This window comes from Hippocampus bargibanti, linkage group LG15 (genome assembly GCF_051943395.1).
Source record: "Hippocampus bargibanti isolate YZ-2025 linkage group LG15, ASM5194339v1, whole genome shotgun sequence".
NCBI lineage: Eukaryota > Metazoa > Chordata > Actinopteri > Syngnathiformes > Syngnathidae > Hippocampus > Hippocampus bargibanti.
Window position 1 is genome coordinate 1,657,172 of NC_142748.1, and position 19,997 is coordinate 1,677,168.

Below are 19,997 nucleotides of genomic sequence, written 5' to 3' on the forward strand. Positions count from 1 at the left end.
ATGACTGCCTTGTTGGCAGCGCGTGACCCCCTGTTTGTTTCAACAAGACAAGACACCATTTTTTTTTTTTTTACCAATGAAGGAAACTTCGCGTGTATTGCAGGTTGACACTTCTTCTTTTGCTCTTTCTGTCACATTTCAAGTTTCACTTCTCATACATTCTCTTTGATGGCAGAATTGGGAGCATTGTGTGCTAAATCAGCATGCGCAAATAAATGTTTGAATTGCTATACGAACACATTGTAAACATCATTTTCTTAAACCTACGTTACATTATACATCCGGTCAATGATGTCACATTCTTAATTAAAGTTCTTCCGAACAGCCAACACACTTTCTCGCGCCAGCGCGTACCATCCCCGCACGGGCCAGTGCCATTTTGTGCCGGCCTAAAGATTAAAGAATCTTTTTGTTCATACTTTTGATTCCTGCTTGATTAATAAATGACCCTACCAATAAACATAGAGAGCGGGGTGCAGTGACGTGCAGTCAGGGGAGGCCGTACCTCACCTGTCATCATGGAAATGCCAAATGAAAAAAAAAAAATTAAACAGTTATATTTATTTAGTGATTTCTACTTTAAAGTTATTTTCCATTTAACTTCATTGTGTTGATTTTTTTTTTTTCAAAATTGCTGAATGTTTACATTGACCGTTCAAATACTGAGTAGAGACGAGTGGGGAGGCACCAGTCGGCTGAGCCTCACCATGGATTGCGCAATCACTATGCTAACTGTGCTGGCTTGCTCTGCAGTGAGACCGCATTGCTCTCCCTCTGCATATCGCTATTAAAGTGTTCAAACACTTTTAGTATATGAACTCAATTTCTACAGTTTAGCTGGTGTATATAATGTAGAGTCACTTTACATTGTAAACACTGTACTACAGTGTTTATTTTTTATTTTTTAATCAAAATTGTGTGCATTGGTGAGGCACACAGTTCTCCTGCCTCATGACAGGAGGCGCTGGTGATTACAGATTTTTCTTGCGCCTCCTTGGCTGCAGAATAATAGAATTAGTGAGAGCAAGCTACAGTAAACAGTTAGCAAGTGCAACCATCCAGTCATTTTTTCGTGTTGCTTGGCCTTATTTTCAGAATGGAGGATTACATACAGTAAAGTCTCGTTATATCGATATTCAAGGGAGTCCGAAAAAATATCGATATAACCGAGACTATCGATATATCCGACCCTGTTTGCATGTCATTTTCTCCGTGCGTGCATAGAAATAGTATCGATATAACCGGGACTATCGATATATCCGATATCGATATAACGAGACTTTACTGTATCTAAATTGAAAGAAATAGAGAGACTTTTAAAACTGTTGCATCAATAACTTTCAGTTATTGATGCCTTTCTTCAGAAGGAGCGGCACATGGACTTCATTTCTAAGTAAAGGTAACACGATAATCACGTTTTTTTTTTTTTTCTATGCTACAGTTTATAGAAAGAATGCTGACATGACATTTTAAACAAAACACGTTAACTGTTGCCAATCAAATGGTGAATAAGCTACTCTGTAGAGTTCATGTTTTTAAATCTGACTGTGATGACACCCCGGCACGTCACTGCCGGGGTGAATACGTTGAATGATGTGCTAACGTTACACGTCACATAAATAAACTAAGAACATGCTAACAAGTGTAGCAAGCCACCAATGTAACGCCAAATCACTAAATCCAATGAAATCTTCATACTCGGGGTCAGTTTTAAACAATCCCGCAGGTAGAAGATGCGGCGCTACCTCTTTTACGTCGCTTAGACTTGAGTTGTAGTCAGTTGTTTTTATCAGTTACCAATGTGAAGAGTATCAAAACAGGCCAGTTTAATGTGAAAATAACATGTGAAATGACATACAGAGGTACCTTGATTTACAAACGTCATTTTCAAGTTATAAACCACCTCAAGAGGAAAATATTGCCACTTGTTAGAAAAGAAATGTATACAAAATATACAAATGCAGTATGGGTTGTTACTCACAGCTCCGAGTTTCCTGAAGGCAACATACCTCTGCTGAGAGATTCTAGCTAACGTCATCCTGACATCCCATTGGCGAAGAGGAACTTTTACCGAATGTGTCTGTGTGTCGATGGAGAGATATGTGAATGTCGCGTGATCGCCATTAGCCCCTCGCGCAATGACTTGTTGAGATAGTTGTATACAAATTTGGTTTTCCAGAACCAATTTTTTTCTTCAGTAATCGTAAAACTGTCATGTGTCAATCATTTCATACACAAGTCGTCCCAGAGCATGTCGCACCCCTGGCCATACTAAAAAAAATATGATTTATCACTCTGAAGTACAGTAAAGTCTCGTTATATCGATATCGGATATATCGATAGTCCCGGTTATATCGATACTATTTCTATGCACGCACGGAGAAAATTACATGCAAACAGGGTCGGATATATCGATAGTCCCGGTTATATCGATATTTTTTCGGACTCCCTTGAATATCGATATAACGAGACTTTACTGTATTTTTTTTCTTTACACTGCATACACTTTCTATGAATTCCAACTGTTCATGTGTGTTGTGTGTGTGTGAGAGAGATTTCCCAGCAATTCTTGTAAATGTTTTTACCAGTCGTTGAATCATAAGTGCTTTGGTTTTTAAAAATGTCTTCTTCTTTTGTGCAGTCATGAGATTTGAGGAGAGAGAAGCGGAGCTCAAGAAGGAGTACAGTGCTCTCCACCACAGACACACAAAGGTATTCTGTAAAGAAAAGATAAGAAAATCTTTATTCGTGTCACTTTGGAGAAATTCTCAATTCACCGCAGTTCATGGAATCAGCACGCAAATTGACCTTCATTGGCTTACAGCACAGGTGTCAAAGTCAAGGCCTGCGGGCCAAATCCGGCCCGCCACATCATTTTTTTTCGGCGCGCGAAAGCAAATCAAGCTTGTTAAGTTCCATGATGATTGGTAAAATCTGAGCCAAAATTTCATATTTTTGGATGTCAACCACAATAAAAGTCATTATTCTTGACTTAAGATTTGAAAACGAGTTATTCATTAATTTGCTGTGTACTCTATATGTAATACAGTAAAGTCTCGTTATATCGATATCGGATATATCGATAGTCCCGTTTATATCGATACTATTTCTGTGCACGCACGGAGATAATTACATGCAAACAGGGTCGGATATATCGATAGTGACGGTTATATCGATATTTTTTCGGACTCCCTTGAATATCGATATAACAAGACTTTACTGTATTTGAAGGGATTTAAACATTCTAATGGGTTCCCCAAATTCATAACGGCCCTCGAGAGGAAACCATAACTACAATGTGGCCCGCGGCAAAAAATGACTTTGACACCCCTGGTTTACAGTGATAGTCCAACAGTGTTAGTGTTTTAATTTGAGATTGAATTCAAAAGAAATTAACCATTGCTTGTTGGAATGTTATACTAATCAATCAAGGACCCTCAATGTAAATCAATAGGTTAAATGAACAACAGCCTCATCTACAAAATATCACTTCAATTACATCATATTTTCACAGATGATTATGAAAGATGATCATATTGATTATTTCACCTCACCTTGCAGATGATCCATAGCTATATGGATCACTTGGAGCGAACGAAACACCATCATACAGTAACAGCCGAGCCCACAGATTCAAGCACAGGCACACCTGCGAGAACGCGGTAAGGCCCAAGTCCAGGGCTCAAAGTCAACTCTTCATATTGTGACAATGTACTGTTAACAAAAGTAGCAAATAGCTGATCATGACCATACGATTTCCATGGAAAATTACGTACAGGTAACATCCGACTTACGACTGGGTTCCTTTCTGACAAAATGGTCGTAAGTCAAACGGTCGTAAGTCGAAATGCATTGAAAATGGCTGACGCGAGGTGTATACGATGTCAATCTGTTGTTTTTAAGCAACGTTTTCTATTGAATACTATTATTTACCAAAATGTTGACAGTTCATTTATAAATCTGAAACTTTTAGTGTCATTTTAATCATTTTATATTTCGTATTATCGATCTTTATTACTGTGTCGGCGCATACGCTTTCCGCTGACCTAAATACGCCGGCTTCCCACGCATGCGAGCTGTCCAAAAATTGTTCTCCCTGCGAACGCAGAAGCCAGAAGAGGTCACCCAACACACACGCTCGGACTGAGGCGGACTCCGAAACAAAAAAGTTCTACCGGTTGCCCTCGTCACGAGTTGTAGCCTCTGACACAGTTCCGTACCATATGAATAATTTTTGCTCGTTTTTCGTCGATTTTCTTCTGGTATTTGACGAAATTCTAATACTTTGTGGCTAAATATGTTTTAGAAGACAACTACTTCACTCTCACGTCGTCTTTCGGCGCGATGTGAAGTCGGACAAGTCCAAAAACCCCAACTTTCAAGATCAGATATGCTTTGGATTCTAATTTTTTTATAATCCAAAACATACAATTGCAATTAAATACACCACTATTGATGTATATTTATTCAGAGTCTAAAAATGTTATGAATAATAGAAATGACAGCTCTTTAAGATTGAAAATTCAAATACATAGTATAATTATCTTTTGAGTGTGATTGTAACCAATCTTCAAACGTGAAAAAAATAACATTCATAAAGAATGATCATACTTAATTGGTGATCGGAATTGGACTAAATCAGAAATTGTAGAGGATTAGGTAACACTGTGTATAGTGTATATATGTGTGAAATCTACAACGGATCAAAAAGATCAAGAAGTAATTATTAGTATGTTGTATGAGCAGAGTCGGCTAACCTGGGGCGCGTTTCACTAAACTTTGCTATTTAGCAATATTGCTAAGCGTTAACAATACAGTAAAGTCTCGTTATATCGATATCGGATATATCGATAGTCCCGGTTATATCGATATTTTTTTCGGACTCCCTTGAATATCGATATAACGAGACTTTACTGTATTGCTAAATGATGTTTAGTGAGACACGTTTTTAGCGTTAACAATGAACTTAGCAATATATTAGCAATATTGCTAAGTTAGCAATGTTTAGTGAAACGCACACCCCTGCAGTTCAAATTTAGTGTCGAATTAGTTACATGCTTGAGGAGGCAGAGCCAATTCAATTTCATACTAATGAAGAACAGCTAGAACGTACTTATACACGGTCGAAGATCGAAAACAGGACGAAAATTAGTCGCTAAAACATCGCAAAACGAATTACAGTAAAGTCTCGTTATATCGATATCGGATATATCGATAGTCCCGCGATACTATTTCTATGCACGCACGAAGAAAATTGCATGCAAACAGGGTCGGATATATCGATAGTCCCGGTTATATCGATATTTTTTCGGACTCCCTTGAATATCGATATAACGAGACTTTACTGTATTATTTTTTTCTTTTTATAGAAATTTCATTTTCACTCACTTGAAGAACGAAATTCCTTTGTTTTTCAGCTTGTAGTTGAAGCATCCGTAAGCGAAACATTGCGGCCCCCCAACTGTTGTTCCTTTTTACAGCATCCATACGTTAAATAGACCTAAATACGCTCAAAACTATCCTATTTCTATGCCAAACCAAGCCACGTTACTATGGACGCTACAACTCGTGCCGTCACTTCCGAGTTTGCAATCAACCTCGTCTCTACGCCACTTCTAAATTTCTATGGGCGGTTGTGGTCGTAAGTACAGGTCGTCATAACTCGCGCCGGATGTTACCTGTATATATAAAATCATTTAAACTTAATTGTATTTGTCACCTGATCGTTTTCTGGCTTATTGTTTCTCCGGAACATGTTATTTTATCGCTGTGGTTCTTAACAATTTTCGTATTGTAATTTATCTTGCTTTGTTTTCCCTGTGTCATGTGAATTAGTGTTCCGTTTCTCACTCTTGCCATTACCCATCTAGGAAGGATCAGCCCATCTCCATTGGAGTCTGTCGAATCCCAGGGATTGATGGCATGAACACTGAGCTACACAGAGACTCTCTGGATGTCGTGGCTGAACCTTGGAGATTTAATAACATCAGCCACCCAAGGTCTAACACTAGTCTCAAGGTACGTGACATGCACTTCATAGTTACCAATTGAGGCATTTTTATGATGATTTCTCGTTAAGTTAAATCCTCATGTGAAGTAGTTTTCTTTTCAACGGGAGGTCACATCATGACTAGGATCGGTTGATTGAGGGTTCTAAAAAGTTTTAGCATTTCTGTTTTAAAGAGAGGATTTCGTGGGTTTCTAGAACTTTGAACCCAGCCTGGAACCCAGCAAGTGGAGGAAAATGTGTCATTCGGGGAGCAAGGGTAGGACAGCGTCTTCACAATGTTGCTCTTAGAAACCAGTCTGGAAGTGAGCCCAGATCATCAATATTGATGACCTGCTTCCACCAACGTTAGGACCACCATATCTAATTAGAGTTTAAGACTCATGAAGTCTTGTTTTCGAGTTGATGACGATGCCCTAAGTGATGTCACAGAGGGAACGCCCCTGACCGAGAAAGCGACACACAATGCATTTTGGGTACTTTTTTTCATCTGAAAACACAGTGTTGATCGCGAAACTAGAAGGAAAACTACATAAATAACGCGATGGTGAATCGTTGTGTGTCGCAGCCAATTGCGGTAACACGCATAAAGAAGGTGTAAATTTCCCAGCGGACAAATCAGCCCATTTCCAACTGAGCTTGTGCGCTATCTTGTGCATTTTCTAGGCGCTACATTGGAGTCCTGACGGCTCGAATTGATACGGAAGGACTTCTTTAATCGATTGCAAACATTTATGCTTTCCTCTTCAGAACTATTTGAATCATATTCATAGCTGTATGATTAACAATAAAGCATCTTCTCCGAATCTGAACTCTCTGAAGCCATTGTTTTGATTCTGGAGCGAGGCAGTTTGTGAAGGAGTATCCTGGCGTGACGTCACGAACAAGGGTGCGGGACTTTCTAAATCTGCCAAGTTCCGAGCTCATTTTGTGGCCGTTTTGGGACACCTTAAGTCATTTTTATTAGTGTTTTGCATTTGACTAAAAATATCAGCCTGCGTGTTTTGGGTATTTTAGATTTTATAAAAATTTTTCTGATGTCAGTTAGGAAACAAACAAATGGTGTTTGTTGTCCTTTAAAAATGGGTCTTTACAACGAAGTTATACTCAGTTTTTGTGCCTTTCAAGGACAGGATCTTCAAATGTGGGTTGTACCTGGCAATGTCCTACATCATCCAGACTCTCTCCTGCGTTTGCACAGTGGTTGGGAGAAATAAATTTAATATCTACTATATGTTGACTTGACTTGAAAATACATATTTTGTTTACCTCATTTAGTCTACCGGTACTTGGTCACTCTGTAAAAATATGACATTACTCATTGATGATGCAACTCTACACCACATGAATGCATCTATCTTAATTGGCAGATTGTAAAGACAGAGTTGTATATGTATGTTTTTATTTTGCAAACATTTAATACTTGTGAAAAGGCGCACCAGAAATTGAAGTCCTGAAATTCCATTGTCTCTGGGGACAGTATACTGGAGCACAATTTGTGCCCCAGTTTCTTGATTGGTTGATAGATTTATTTATTTATATGTCTATCTACAGTAAAGTCTCGTTATATCGATATCGGATATATCGATAGTCCCGGTTATATCGATACTATTTCTATGCACGCACTGAGAAAATTACATGCAAACAGGGTCGGATATATCGATAGTCCCGGTTATATCGATATTTTTTCGGACTCCCTTGAATATCGATATAACGAGACTTTACTGTATTTATTTAGCAGTTTATTTACCGTTACGGTTTTTTTATTTAACTTATCAATTTGTTTTTTCCTTTCCATCCATATACGGTAGCACAATTCTTGCCCCGGTTTCTTGATTGATTGATAGACTCCATGTTAGTTAGACTATTTGACACATTACTATACTGCCATGTGATCACTTATGAATGCGTTTTTGTTGTGTATGGCATGTTTTGATTTTTCCAATTATTCACCAGACTGTGAATACTGTTGCACTGTTGAGCCACTCTACTCTTTTCGAGTGTTTGTTGCTATATATGAACTTAATGTGGCCTCTGTCGTTCTTCAGTTTGACGTACCAAGTGGAAGGTTCAAATTACAGAATGATCAGGTAGCCATGTTTACAGGCAAAGTGTGTGTGCGCGTGTACGTGTGTGTGTGTGCTGTGGAAATTATCAAGGTGTAAACCTGTGATTTTCTCAAACAAATCCACCATGCTTGGCTTGGATGTCTAGACATTAGTTCAGCAACTAACTACAAAGTACAATATGGTTGACTTTCTGTGCCATTAAGTACATGATTTCTCCACCTCTTGTGGGACTAGTGAGCAAATGACCCGTTGCTAGTTTGTTCAACGGACTCAATTCATTCAGGGAAGTGCTTTACAATGTTGCTGACATACAGTACATATCAAGGTCATTGATTGCATGCAATGAACTAATTTAGTACTCTGTCACACAGCACCAGCCTGAATGCCCAATGATTGCTAAATCTATAGATTTTTTTTGTTGCTTTTGTTTTTGTTTTCCTTTTTTAATTATGAGTTTACTACAGAAATAGTAAACTGTGTGCAATCGACTCATGCCGCAACGTTAGCATCAAAACGGTTGTACAAATGTTCTTTCCACTTCTCTTTAGGATGAACTGGCCAACGTGAGCCGGGATGGACCAAAATCCAGAACTCAAGCCACGGAAGGTGGTCTCTACAAACATGTTCCATCGCCATTAGAAGGAGGATTGTCCAAACACAGCAAAACTCTGACGGGTAGCTTGACAACAAACTCCACCTCATCCACAAAAAGTGCTTACATTCAAACTTCAGCACCAACATTGCCTGGTGGCAATACAAGTCCTTCAATTGAATCTGTAGCTACTCCTCAAGAAAACGGTGACCACAAAATGAATATGGACGACAACATTTGTAAACCCAACAGTAAGGGCATTCCAACATTAAATGGTCAACTCTGTGCGGAAAATGACAAAAGTGCCACTGTGCCTCATGAAGGCAACGGTAACAGCATTGCAACTCAAAGCACACACATAAAAAAAACAAATTTAACAAATGCTTACTGCGCGTTGATGTTTCTCTGCTGTTTGTGTCAGATGGCAAAAACAACCTGGAAAAGTCTGAAGTATTGGCGATTATAGAGTCCACTCCTGAGTTGGATATGGAACTTGGTGACTGCCAAGGAACAAGGTACAGCTGTGTGAGTGATATAAAATAAGAAATAAACCACCATCTCTCCTTTGTTTTAGGTAACGAGTTAGCTAGCGAGCTAACTAGCTAGCTAGAGATGTAATAATTACAAAAAAGAAATAATCACAATAATAATGGTTGTAAATCTGTAAGTCAGGCAGCACATTGCTATGTGCAGCTTCCTCACAGTTCTGCAGTTCAGGCCAGGTTTTATTTTACAGTGGTACCTCGGTTCTCGACCATAATTCGTTCCAGGACCCTGTTCGAAAAGCGATTTTTTTCAAACACCCAAACCATCTCTTTGCTCCTGTCACTTGCGAGTTGGCAGCGAGGGGGAGGGGGGGGGCAATTCTCTAATCACGGACACGGGGCATTTTTACGGTTCGCGATCACCTCGCCAATACCGGATGATTGACTCAACTCGCCACCGTACCTGGACTCTTCCTTCGATCAGAATCAGAATCAGAATACCTTTATTCGTCCCGCAATGGGGAAATTTGCAGTCCACAGCAGCAATTGAAGAGGGATGGGGTTGGGATGGGAGTGAAAGGATAGAAAACAAGATATTCTAAGCATAACAAAATAAAAATGTCAACTGTATACTGTGCAAATGTAGATGTGCAAAAACCGTTCTATAAACAAGACTGTACATAGTGTACATGTACATACATGTACATACATGTACATAGATGCGCGAGTGTATCCGGTCCAAGGTATTTTCCCTGAGTCCCGTAAATTTATGTCATCTTCCGGGATTGCATAATTTTGCACCCTTGTGTGCCATTTGCTTTTTGGCGTAGTAAGCGGGTCGGATCACCCCCTGCCTTCTTACTCGCTGTGTTTTCTTTTATTTGTGAATAAACATCCTGCTTGGGTAGTACGTGTCTGCTTTGGGATCCCAAACATTCCACTACGTTCCGACGAGACAGCTACGGATGACTCGGCTACAGGATGTTCTTTTCTCTTCAAATATCTATCCAATGACACTTGCTCTCACTCCCACAGTCACATCACTAGATTTCACAGTCTCCTTATTCTTTAAAATCGTACTGATCGTAGATTTCGCCATGCTGTATTCCCTCGCCAGATCAGACACTCGCACACCTCCTTCATATTTTGCGATTATTTCTTTCTTAAATGCAATAGTTGTACGCACTACTTTTCTTTTGTCACTTTTAGCAGCACTTACTTTCTTTGGAGGCATGATTAGGGGCTAAAACTCTCCGTACACCTATATTAAACGCTAGAGCAAAACGCAGCACGTCCGCTAGCGACAACAGTTGGTCACGAACAGAGCGATACACCCGTGCGCCGCTCACCTCCCCACCCTCGCGTACGCACTCACGCGTCGTATTGGCGTTCGAACATCAATCGGTGTTCGAACGCAAAGCAAGAATATCTTGAATATTTTGTTCAAACTGTGAGGCGTTCGAGAACCGAGGTACTACTGTATTTTTTTTTATTTATTTTTTTTGCCGCGCTGTCTCCTTCTGACGTTCTAAAAACAGGCAGCTTAAGTGATTTTGAGACTCAAAGTGTGATAGCAAATGTTTGCTTGTCTGAATGTCCCCTGCAATTGGTTAGTGTCCAGCGTGTAGATTGCCTCTCGGTCGCCAAAGCAAACCTGAAAATTCCCCAGTTCAAAAGTGACTCCATTGAATTGGAGCAGTATAGAAATTGGACAATATATATGCCATTTTGTGAGGCCTCAGCTAGCCTTGCGGTGGATAAATAAGTTGTTTCCGATGGAGACGCAGTAGAAACTGAGATAGTGGTCAAGGGCTACGCCAACATGCTTGATAGTGTTTCTCATTATTCTCACTTTTGCTTTAATAAGCTTGTTTAGATAAGGAATACATATCATTCCAATTTGGGCATTTTAACGACATTCTAAATCAAATTATAAGGATTCATATTACTGCTGTAATTTAACATCCATTGGAACTGCTTACGGACACGTTCCCATTTTACAGTTGTGATATTGAATTAGTATTTACAAAAATCATGTCTCCAATATGCATCATTTTCTCAGTGTGTTCGTATTCGAACAGACAAACGTGTTCAAACAGCTGGCGGGGTGGTACTGAAGCAGCACAGGTGTCTTTGCTGGTGCCGCATGATCCTCCTCTGGGTGCGTTTGTCTTCAAGTTGTGTCACCCCTTTGTGTCATAAGTAACGCCACAGTGGCCTGTTAGCTGCAGCAGACTCCAGATCGCTGGGCTTAATGTTGCATTTCCTTAGAGTCTGTTTAAGCTGGTCTTTGTATCGCAGCTTTGGACCACCAGGCTTCCTATTCGCTGACAAGAGTTGTCCATAAAGCACCTGTCGAGGCATCCAGATGACATGTCCAACCCACCGGAGTTGCCTCTTTGCCAGTATAGCCTCGATACTGGTGGAGGCAGTGCGTTGAAGGATGTCGGTGTGTGGGACACGATCCTGCCAGGTGATGCCAAGGATTCGTTGGAGGCACCTGATGTGGTTGTTTTCGAACACACGACTACGCAATCTGACAAAAGCTTTGGAGGCTTGATGGATGCGGGCCTGGACGTCATCGTCAATTAGACAGGAGGGTGTTAGAATGCTGCCGAGGTAGCTGAATTGTTGGACAACCTTGAGGGGTGTGCCACTGAGGGTGAACGCTGGGGTTGGAGAACTCTCTTTTGCCATGACCTCCGTTTTGGTTACATTTATCACGAGACCGAGTGATCGATAGATGCAGGACATGGTATCAAGGGCTGGGCTGTGGGCCAGCAGAGTACAGTCATCTGCGTATTGTAACTCGTGGATGCCGCTGATCAGGGTCTTGGTCTTGGTCTGTAGGCGTCTGATGTTAAACAGGCTACCATCCAGGCGGAATTGGATTTGCACGCCCCCACCTTCCTGGATGGACTTATGGAAGAGGAGCGTAGCTGACATCAGGAACAGGTTGAATATAGCAGGGGCCAATACACAGCCCTGCTTCACCCCGATTTCCACAGGTAAAGGGGAAGATTGCTGGCCACCAACAAGTACAGTTACTTGCATGCCGCTGTGGAACTGTTTAAGGATGCCGAGAAATTTGGAAGGGACGGCAAATTTCTGCAGTATGGTCCAGAAAATGTCACGGTTGTGTCAAATACCTTGGTAAGGTCGATGAAGGTGATATAGAGGTCCTTGTTTTGTTTCCTGCATTTCTCCTGAACTCACCTGTGAAGCATTCCTGAGAGACGCACAGGGAGGGAGGCCCACTCTTTCACTCTCGAAGCCATCAGCTAGGAACCGGGTCCTTCAAGGGACCAAAAATGATGGGTTTATTTTGATTGTTCGTCCTTGGTTCATTTCTTCTATGGGTGTCGATGGAAGAGGATGGTTAAATCATCAGGAAGCCAGGTGTAGAACAGAAAGTTGGTTTAATCTTGAAGAGAGCGGAGTCATCGCGGTGCCGGCTAAGGAGGAAGCATGGCGAGAGAGAGAGAGAGAGAGAGAACGGACTGCGGGAGTATTTATGCGGCGCACAGTGTGTGACGCGATAGGATGTGACGTAATATAGATGCGACATCATGTAAGGGAAGGCAGGATATGACGTATCAGGAAGTCCAAAATGTAAACAAAGACTCTAACGCGATGTTTGGAGATGTTTGCATGGCAAATTACCCCAACATTTACAACCCTCCGGACAACTTTTTAGGTACAGTAAAGTCTCGTTATATCGATATTCAAGGGAGTCCGAAAAAATATCGATATAACCGGGACTATCGATATATCCAACCCTGTTTGCATGTAATTTTCTCCGTGCGTGCATAGAAGTAGTATCGATATAACCGGGACTATCGATATATCCGACCCTGTTTGCATGTAATTTTCTCCGTGCGTGCATAGAAATAGTATCCATATAACCGGGACTATCGATATATCCGATATCGATATAACGAGACTTTACTGTATATGTTTATTAAATGGGTTGTATTGTAGATAATAGTACTGGTATACCTTGCTCACCATGTTTATTGTTGCACCCTCGCAACCCCACCTCCTTCTTAATATGTCCAGCACACCCACTAAAGGTGGCGTGGAGAATCGAGCATTCGACCGGAACACAGACTCTCTCTTCGAGGAGTTGTCCTCTGCTGGAAATGACTACATAGGAGATGTTGATGAAGGAGCCGACCTTTTAGGTAATTTGCCTTACTTGCAAATTCTGTATATTTTCCCACCATTGCAGTTCGCTCAGCGTATGATTTTTATCAATTATCTTTTCTTGGCTGCTGGGCTTTATCAACCCCAAAGGTGAATTTTCTGGCGTGTATCAATTAAGAATAGATCATTTCCACCATTGGTTTACATGTTTTCGTTTGTCTTCTTTAATATCCTATTTGGCATTAGAAGTTTTTATTAGTTGTGTTTTTGTGATTTTTGTGGTGAAATTGTATTTTTAGGAGTAGAAATTATGAGAAAAGACCGTCAGGATTACAATTTTACTAATAATCTGATCAATAATGTTTCTAATTGTAATCCACAGACTGCAATTTTTTAGGTAATACATTATTTAGAATAGATGTTGCAGACCTTTCTTCAGATATGAATTTTAAAACCAAAGTAAATACATTAATCACAGTTTATCAACTTGATTTTTCAGGAATGGGTCGTGAAGTCGAACATCTGATCCAGGAGAACGCCCAACTTCTGGAAACCAAGTTAGTACATACACCGGTGTGCACTGCCCTGTTATTTTTGAATAAAATTGACTGTTTACATTTTTTACAACTCAAATGATTCAAATGTACATTTTAGTAAGAAGTGTGTCCGCCGTTGTTCTTTATCACCTCAGCGATGCGTTTTGGCATGGATTTTGACAGTTGTTGATGATGGAAGGGTCCCTGTACCAGGTCTTAATTATAGCGCTTTTTTGTTGTGCAATCTTTCTCACGCAGACGAATCTTGATTATCTTGATGATTATCTTGATGACCATAAATTCTCAATTGAGTTCAAGTCTGTGAATTGCCAGGCCAATCCATCACAATAATATCCTTCTGTGCAAAGAAATTGTCATGATCTGGTTGGCGACCAACGGGGGGCGCTGTCGGCCTCGCCTACACCTGCACAGGTGCTGGTCGTCCCGATCAGATTGGCGACCAGCGGGTAGCGACGTCAGCCCTGCCTGCAGCCTCGCAGGTGCTGGTCGTTTAATCATTGACACTTAAAAGGACACCCGGCGCGACCATCCGGTGCCGGTTCATTGTTTGTTTGCTGCTTGTTTGCTGCATGCATTGTGTACGTGTTAGTTTAACCTTGGCGGACTTTTACTTTTGGTCTTCTTTTGCTACTTTGTATTTTTTCCATTCAGATGATTTTGATGTTTTACATTTTGTTCCTGCTGACTTTATTTTAATACAATTTGTCAAACAACCTCCTGCTCCCTCCTGCCTGCTTTTTGGGATCCGCACCCGCCATCACCACCTCGCAAACCGTGACAGAAATCTGTGGTGTTGTATCCATCTCAATGAAGAAAAACTGATTTATAAACCAAAAACTCCTTCTTTTTATACCCGACGCAAAGGGGATTAGGACATGGTAATCCATCAATTATCCAATCAGAGGCCTGGCAAACAAGTAATTGGGGAATCTGGTTGGTCAAGTATATTAGACAGACTCCACCCCTATCGTGGCAAACATAGTTCTGAACTTTTCACAAGCTTTTGAATAATTTAAACCAGCAAACAGTCAAGATCACAGTGTGGTGCAATTAATTTGCACAAGGGTGTAGAATACACTGAATGTAACATGTGTTTTCACTCTTTTGTGTCAGCAAGGATTTAAAATTGAAATTTCTATCAATAAGCAGCACTTTATTTCTATAAATCACAGCACGTGTTTACTTTGGAATGTTCACTTGGATACATTTCCTAGGAAAACACAATGTACAATTTCTCATGAACTATGTTTAAAAGATGCCTACTTGCAACAGTTACTCAGATGATCGTGACCCCCTACTGTGCCATGTCGACAAGGGCTTTGAAAAAATATCCTGCTCCATCTTTGTTTTCAGAAATGCCCTCAACGTTGTCAAAAATGACTTGATTGCTCGAATGGACGAGCTGTCCTGCGAGAAGGAGGTCCTCCAAGGGGAGCTTGACTCTGTCACTCAGGTCAAGATCAGACTAGAGGAAAAGAACACATATTTAGAAGACGAACTGAAGAAGTGTGTGAATTTTACTCGTTTCACGTTTTGATCTTGCCTCACACAATGCGCAATTGATTTTGTAAACTTGTTTTTAGAGTTCGAGCTGAACTTGGGAACAGCAAACACGAGTCTAAGACTGAGAATGAGGAGGATGTGAGTTCTTGGTCATCTACAGTACTTTTTTGCATGTATTGACAGACTAAACCACAATTAAACTAGATTAAATTGACTTGTCTCTTATATTGCAAAAAAAAAAATCTGTATTTAACTATTTTTACACACTAGTGACATGATAAACTGAAAAGATTTTTTGACAAATATTGATGTTGGTTGTACAGAGTGATGTGCCCACAGCACAGCGGAAACGTTTCACCAGGGTGGAAATGGCCAGAGTTCTGATGGAGAGGAACCAGTATAAGGAGAGGCTGATGGAGCTCCAAGAAGCTGTCAGATGGACCGAGATGATCCGGTAAGTTTCCAAACATTTTGGATCAAAGATCAACTTTTCGATCAACCAACCTTCTGCAATCGACCTGTTACCGCGCATGCACATACACATGCATGACGTGCTGAGCAACAGCCGAACACAGGCATGTGATGCACTTTTGCAGCCTGTTAACTATTGTAACTCACACATACATACACACATACTAGCTCGCTATCTATTAGCTAGCTTTCTATCTATTTGAGTTATTCTACGTTGAGTGAACGCTGGCGTGTGTGGCTGCCGCTGCCCGCCCACAGAAAAACTTATCCTGTGACTGAAAAGTGACCTTGAGAATTTTGAAAGGCGCTTAGAAATGAAATGTATTATTATTATACCATTTTAAAGTGCTTCCCTCTAAGTAGGAAACTGCCAGTTAAACCTACTGTATGTATGTATGTATGTATGTATGTATGTATGTATGTATGTATGTATGTATGTATGTATGTATGTATGTATGTATGTATCTATTTTTATTTATTTATTTATTTAGTTTACCTTTTGTGAAAATGAGACTGATAGGATAATTAGGGTGTAGTGTAGATTAACACAAAAATATATTAATAACATGCAATAATAATAATAATAATAATAATAATACATTTCATTTAAAAGCGCCTTTCAATACTCTCAAGGACACTTTACAGTCACAGGATATTTTTTTCTGCGGGTGAGCAGCAGCAGCCACACGCGGCAGCGTTCACTCAACCCGGAAGTAACATAAAGTAAAAAAAAACTAAATGACAAATAATATGACAACACAAAGACACAGAGAGTCATTCATTCTTCAGCACTTTCTGTACCCTCTTTGTGACATGAAGCTTTCACGATTTGCAAGGTGGTGATGGCAGTTGTGGATCCCAATAAGCAGGCAGGAGGGAGCAGCAGGTTGTGTTTGAGAAATTGTATTAAAATAAAGTCAACAGGAACAAAAATCTAAATCAATCAAGTCATTCAAACAGAAAAATACAAAGTATCAAATAAAAACCAAGACTAAAAGTCTGCCAAGATGAAACAAACACATGCACAGCATACAATGCATACAATTGCATACAAAGCATATAACAAACAATGACCCGACACCGGATGGCCGTGCCGGGAGTCCTTTTAAGTGTCACTGATTAAAACGACCAGCACCTGCGAGGCTGCAGGCAGGGCTGACGACGCTACCCGTTGGTCGCCAACCAGATCATGACAGAAGCAGTTCCAGATGAAAGAGGAGGAATCTGCCTGCCATGCATGTTTTTGGAATGTGGGAGGAAACCAGTTGACCCGGAGAAAACCGCCCAGTGTAACTAATAATAATTTTTGTTTACATCTCCAATACAAGAACAACTGCTTTGAATATATTCCAAAGTAAGCAGTTGCTGGGTATATCAAATAAAAGGAATTTGTACAAACATAATTTTAATTAATTGTATTTTTTTTTACTCCCAGGGCATCAAAGGAGAACACAGCAATTCCAGAGAAGAAGAAATCCAGCCTCTGGCATTTGTGAGTTCCTCCTATTGTGTTTGCTCGAAATCCAGTCAAAGTCATTGTGATTCCTTTGTCTTGTGTTGATTTTCTTTGTGTTAATTTCCCTTTGTGTTGCATATTGAATGGGCCATTCTCCAGGATATAGCGAAATCTAAGACGTTGAAGTGCAAATCGTGGTTTCTGATGTGCTCGTTTTAATTTAGCATAACATTCAGAAAACAGAAGAGAAGCCTGTTTCATTGGCTCGTTCATTGGTCAATGAATTCAGCCATGGCTCTTTTTTCTTCCGCAGTAGTTCTTTAGTAGAACTATAATGGAAGTATGTTCAGAAAACACAAGTGATTGACTGAAGTCTTAATTCAGGCTCTTCTTTGTTGGGTTATTGCAGGCATGAGTTTGGTTTGTTGTGGAGCTATTCATATTATGGAAAAGATTTTCTTGATCAGACAACAGACAAACCCATGGAAGGGATTGACTCGATTATTTTACTATTTCTCCTTCTTTTTGTGTATTCCTCTATAATCTGTGTGATGTCATATGTCTGCATATAGGCGGTATGTTGGGAGGATTGGCTGTAGATCACATCTGATTTAAAATGATCGGCATTAAAGTTCTACCATTAAGCTTTAGAGTACAGTGATACCTCGTCGTACGAACGCTTTAGCTAACAAACTTTTTGCCTTACGAACATTAAATTCACGAGATTATAATTTGGCATACGAACTTGTTTTCGGGAGACACACAGAGCGCCACAATGGCTGGCGGACTACTTTTCGGCGGAATAACGCCAAACCACATGGCCGAACAGCGCCACCGTGGCTGCCGGACTACTTTTCCACACACCCTTTCTCTATGTCCATACGTGGTTTGTTATCAAGGATACATTTCCTATTATGGGACCAAAAAAAAACCACCACAGGCTAGTGTTCAGCTGAAGAGGACACAAAACAAAATTACGGTCGAGCAGAAGTCACCTCTTGCTACGTGTGGCTAAGGTGTTTCTGTGTTGTCTAAGCAACGGTCTCAGGCAATAAAAGAGGTTGAAAAACTTCTGTTGATTTGGATTAATGAAAAGCAGCTAGCATGGGACAGTGTGTGAGGGTATTATCGCCGAGAAAGCATGGCAACTTCACTCAGATATCATCAAGAGGCAACTACATCAACGACCATCGCAATGGTAAAAAAAAAAACGACTTTATTATATAGTACTATATTGTACAGTTTATTTCTTTATTTACAATACAATAGCACATTTATTGTACATATAATAGGTTATATTTTGTATAGTTTTAAGGCTTATTTTGTAGAAAATCATGTTTTATGGGGACCTGGAAACGGATTATTCTCATTTTAATGGTTTCCTATGGGAAATTAATGCTTGGAAGACACACTTTTCGCCTTACACACACTTTCTGTGAACCAATTAAGTTCGTAAGCTGAGGTATCAATGTACTAACATTATGTCACAGGCTGCAAATGCGGTACCTCTACTTACAAATGTCTCTTCAATGGAATTTTTAAGTTACCTCAACTGGAAATTATTGCCTCTAATTACAAAAAAAAAATCAACACACAAAAAGTAAAAAGTACTATATGTTCTATTCTACTAGTTCCAACGCAATATACTTATAGCTGCAATGCCTTTAGCTATTACCAAGCAAGCATATTGTGGGCATCCCATTGGCTAAGAGGGACCTCTACCGTATGAGTCTATGTACGTATATAGATAGATGTGTCTATATAGCGTCCTTGTCATGGTCATGAGGCGTTCCAATCGCTGTATTCAAATGTGAATCACCAAGAAAAAGTGTTCACCATTCAGACGATCGCACACAATGTTGATGATTCAAAGGATTGTTAAAAAGCCAAGAAAAGCAGAAGTATTTTGCTTAGTTCTTGAAAAAAAATGCACGGTCGTTGTTTTATCGTGATATATTACATACAGTAAAGTCTCGTTATATCGATATCGGATATATTGATAGTCCCGGTTATATCGATACTATTTCTATGCACGCACTGAGAAAATTACATGCAAACAGGGTTGGATATATCGATAGTCCCGGTTATATCGATATTTTTTCGGACTCCCTTGAATATCGATATAACAAGACTTTACTGTATTTTGATACCTTTTTATACAACGTTGAAATCTGAATTTAGGGCCTTTGCATGGAACACGTGTCTCTCCTTATAAAATGTACTCATTTAGAAATGTATTTCCCGAACCAATTAATTTAATAAGTAGAGGTACCACTGTACTATTTAATGTCAAACTTGGCTTGACTAGTTTAGGCTGACTGGCTGTCACATGTCCTGTAGGAGTCTGTGAATGCAATATGACCTGTTTTGCTCGGTGCATGTCTGGATCCGATGCACTTAGAGTGGAGAACTCGTGTGTTCAACGGCTGCTTTCACTGCGCTGAGGATATTAATGTGTTAATGGCAGTTGCATAGATACAGTTAAACTGGTTTAGCTTTCTAGTGGGAATTAATGTTGTAATGGACTCCAAATTAAATGCTGGTTGATTAAGACAAAGACGGCGATAACAATTAGGTTAAGGGGAATGTGTTGTTGTTCAGTGTTGCTTTGTGCCATCAATAATTTCCTAATCATCACACTAACCTTCACCCATGCTCCCCTTTTAACTCATTCACTGCCAAACATGTGCAAAAATGTGTCTACATTTTTC

General features: G+C 40.0%; 1 protein-coding gene across 2 annotated transcripts in view; it reads left to right on the forward strand.

Moving 5' to 3' along the window:
- The window catches only part of spag9b (sperm associated antigen 9b), a 70,029-nt gene that overhangs the window by 26,026 nt on the left and 24,006 nt on the right, over positions 1–19,997 (forward strand). For both annotated transcript variants that reach the window (XM_089016093.1, XM_089016094.1), the window contains exons 3-13: positions 2,642–2,712; positions 3,562–3,662; positions 5,871–6,018; positions 8,625–8,997; positions 9,090–9,183; positions 13,213–13,337; positions 13,799–13,856; positions 15,210–15,362; positions 15,440–15,497; positions 15,683–15,813; positions 17,266–17,322. In XM_089016093.1, the coding sequence (XP_088872219.1) occupies positions 2,642–2,712; positions 3,562–3,662; positions 5,871–6,018; positions 8,625–8,997; positions 9,090–9,183; positions 13,213–13,337; positions 13,799–13,856; positions 15,210–15,362; positions 15,440–15,497; positions 15,683–15,813; positions 17,266–17,322 (1,369 nt within the window). The remainder of the gene's footprint in view (positions 1–2,641; positions 2,713–3,561; positions 3,663–5,870; positions 6,019–8,624; positions 8,998–9,089; positions 9,184–13,212; positions 13,338–13,798; positions 13,857–15,209; positions 15,363–15,439; positions 15,498–15,682; positions 15,814–17,265; positions 17,323–19,997) is intronic.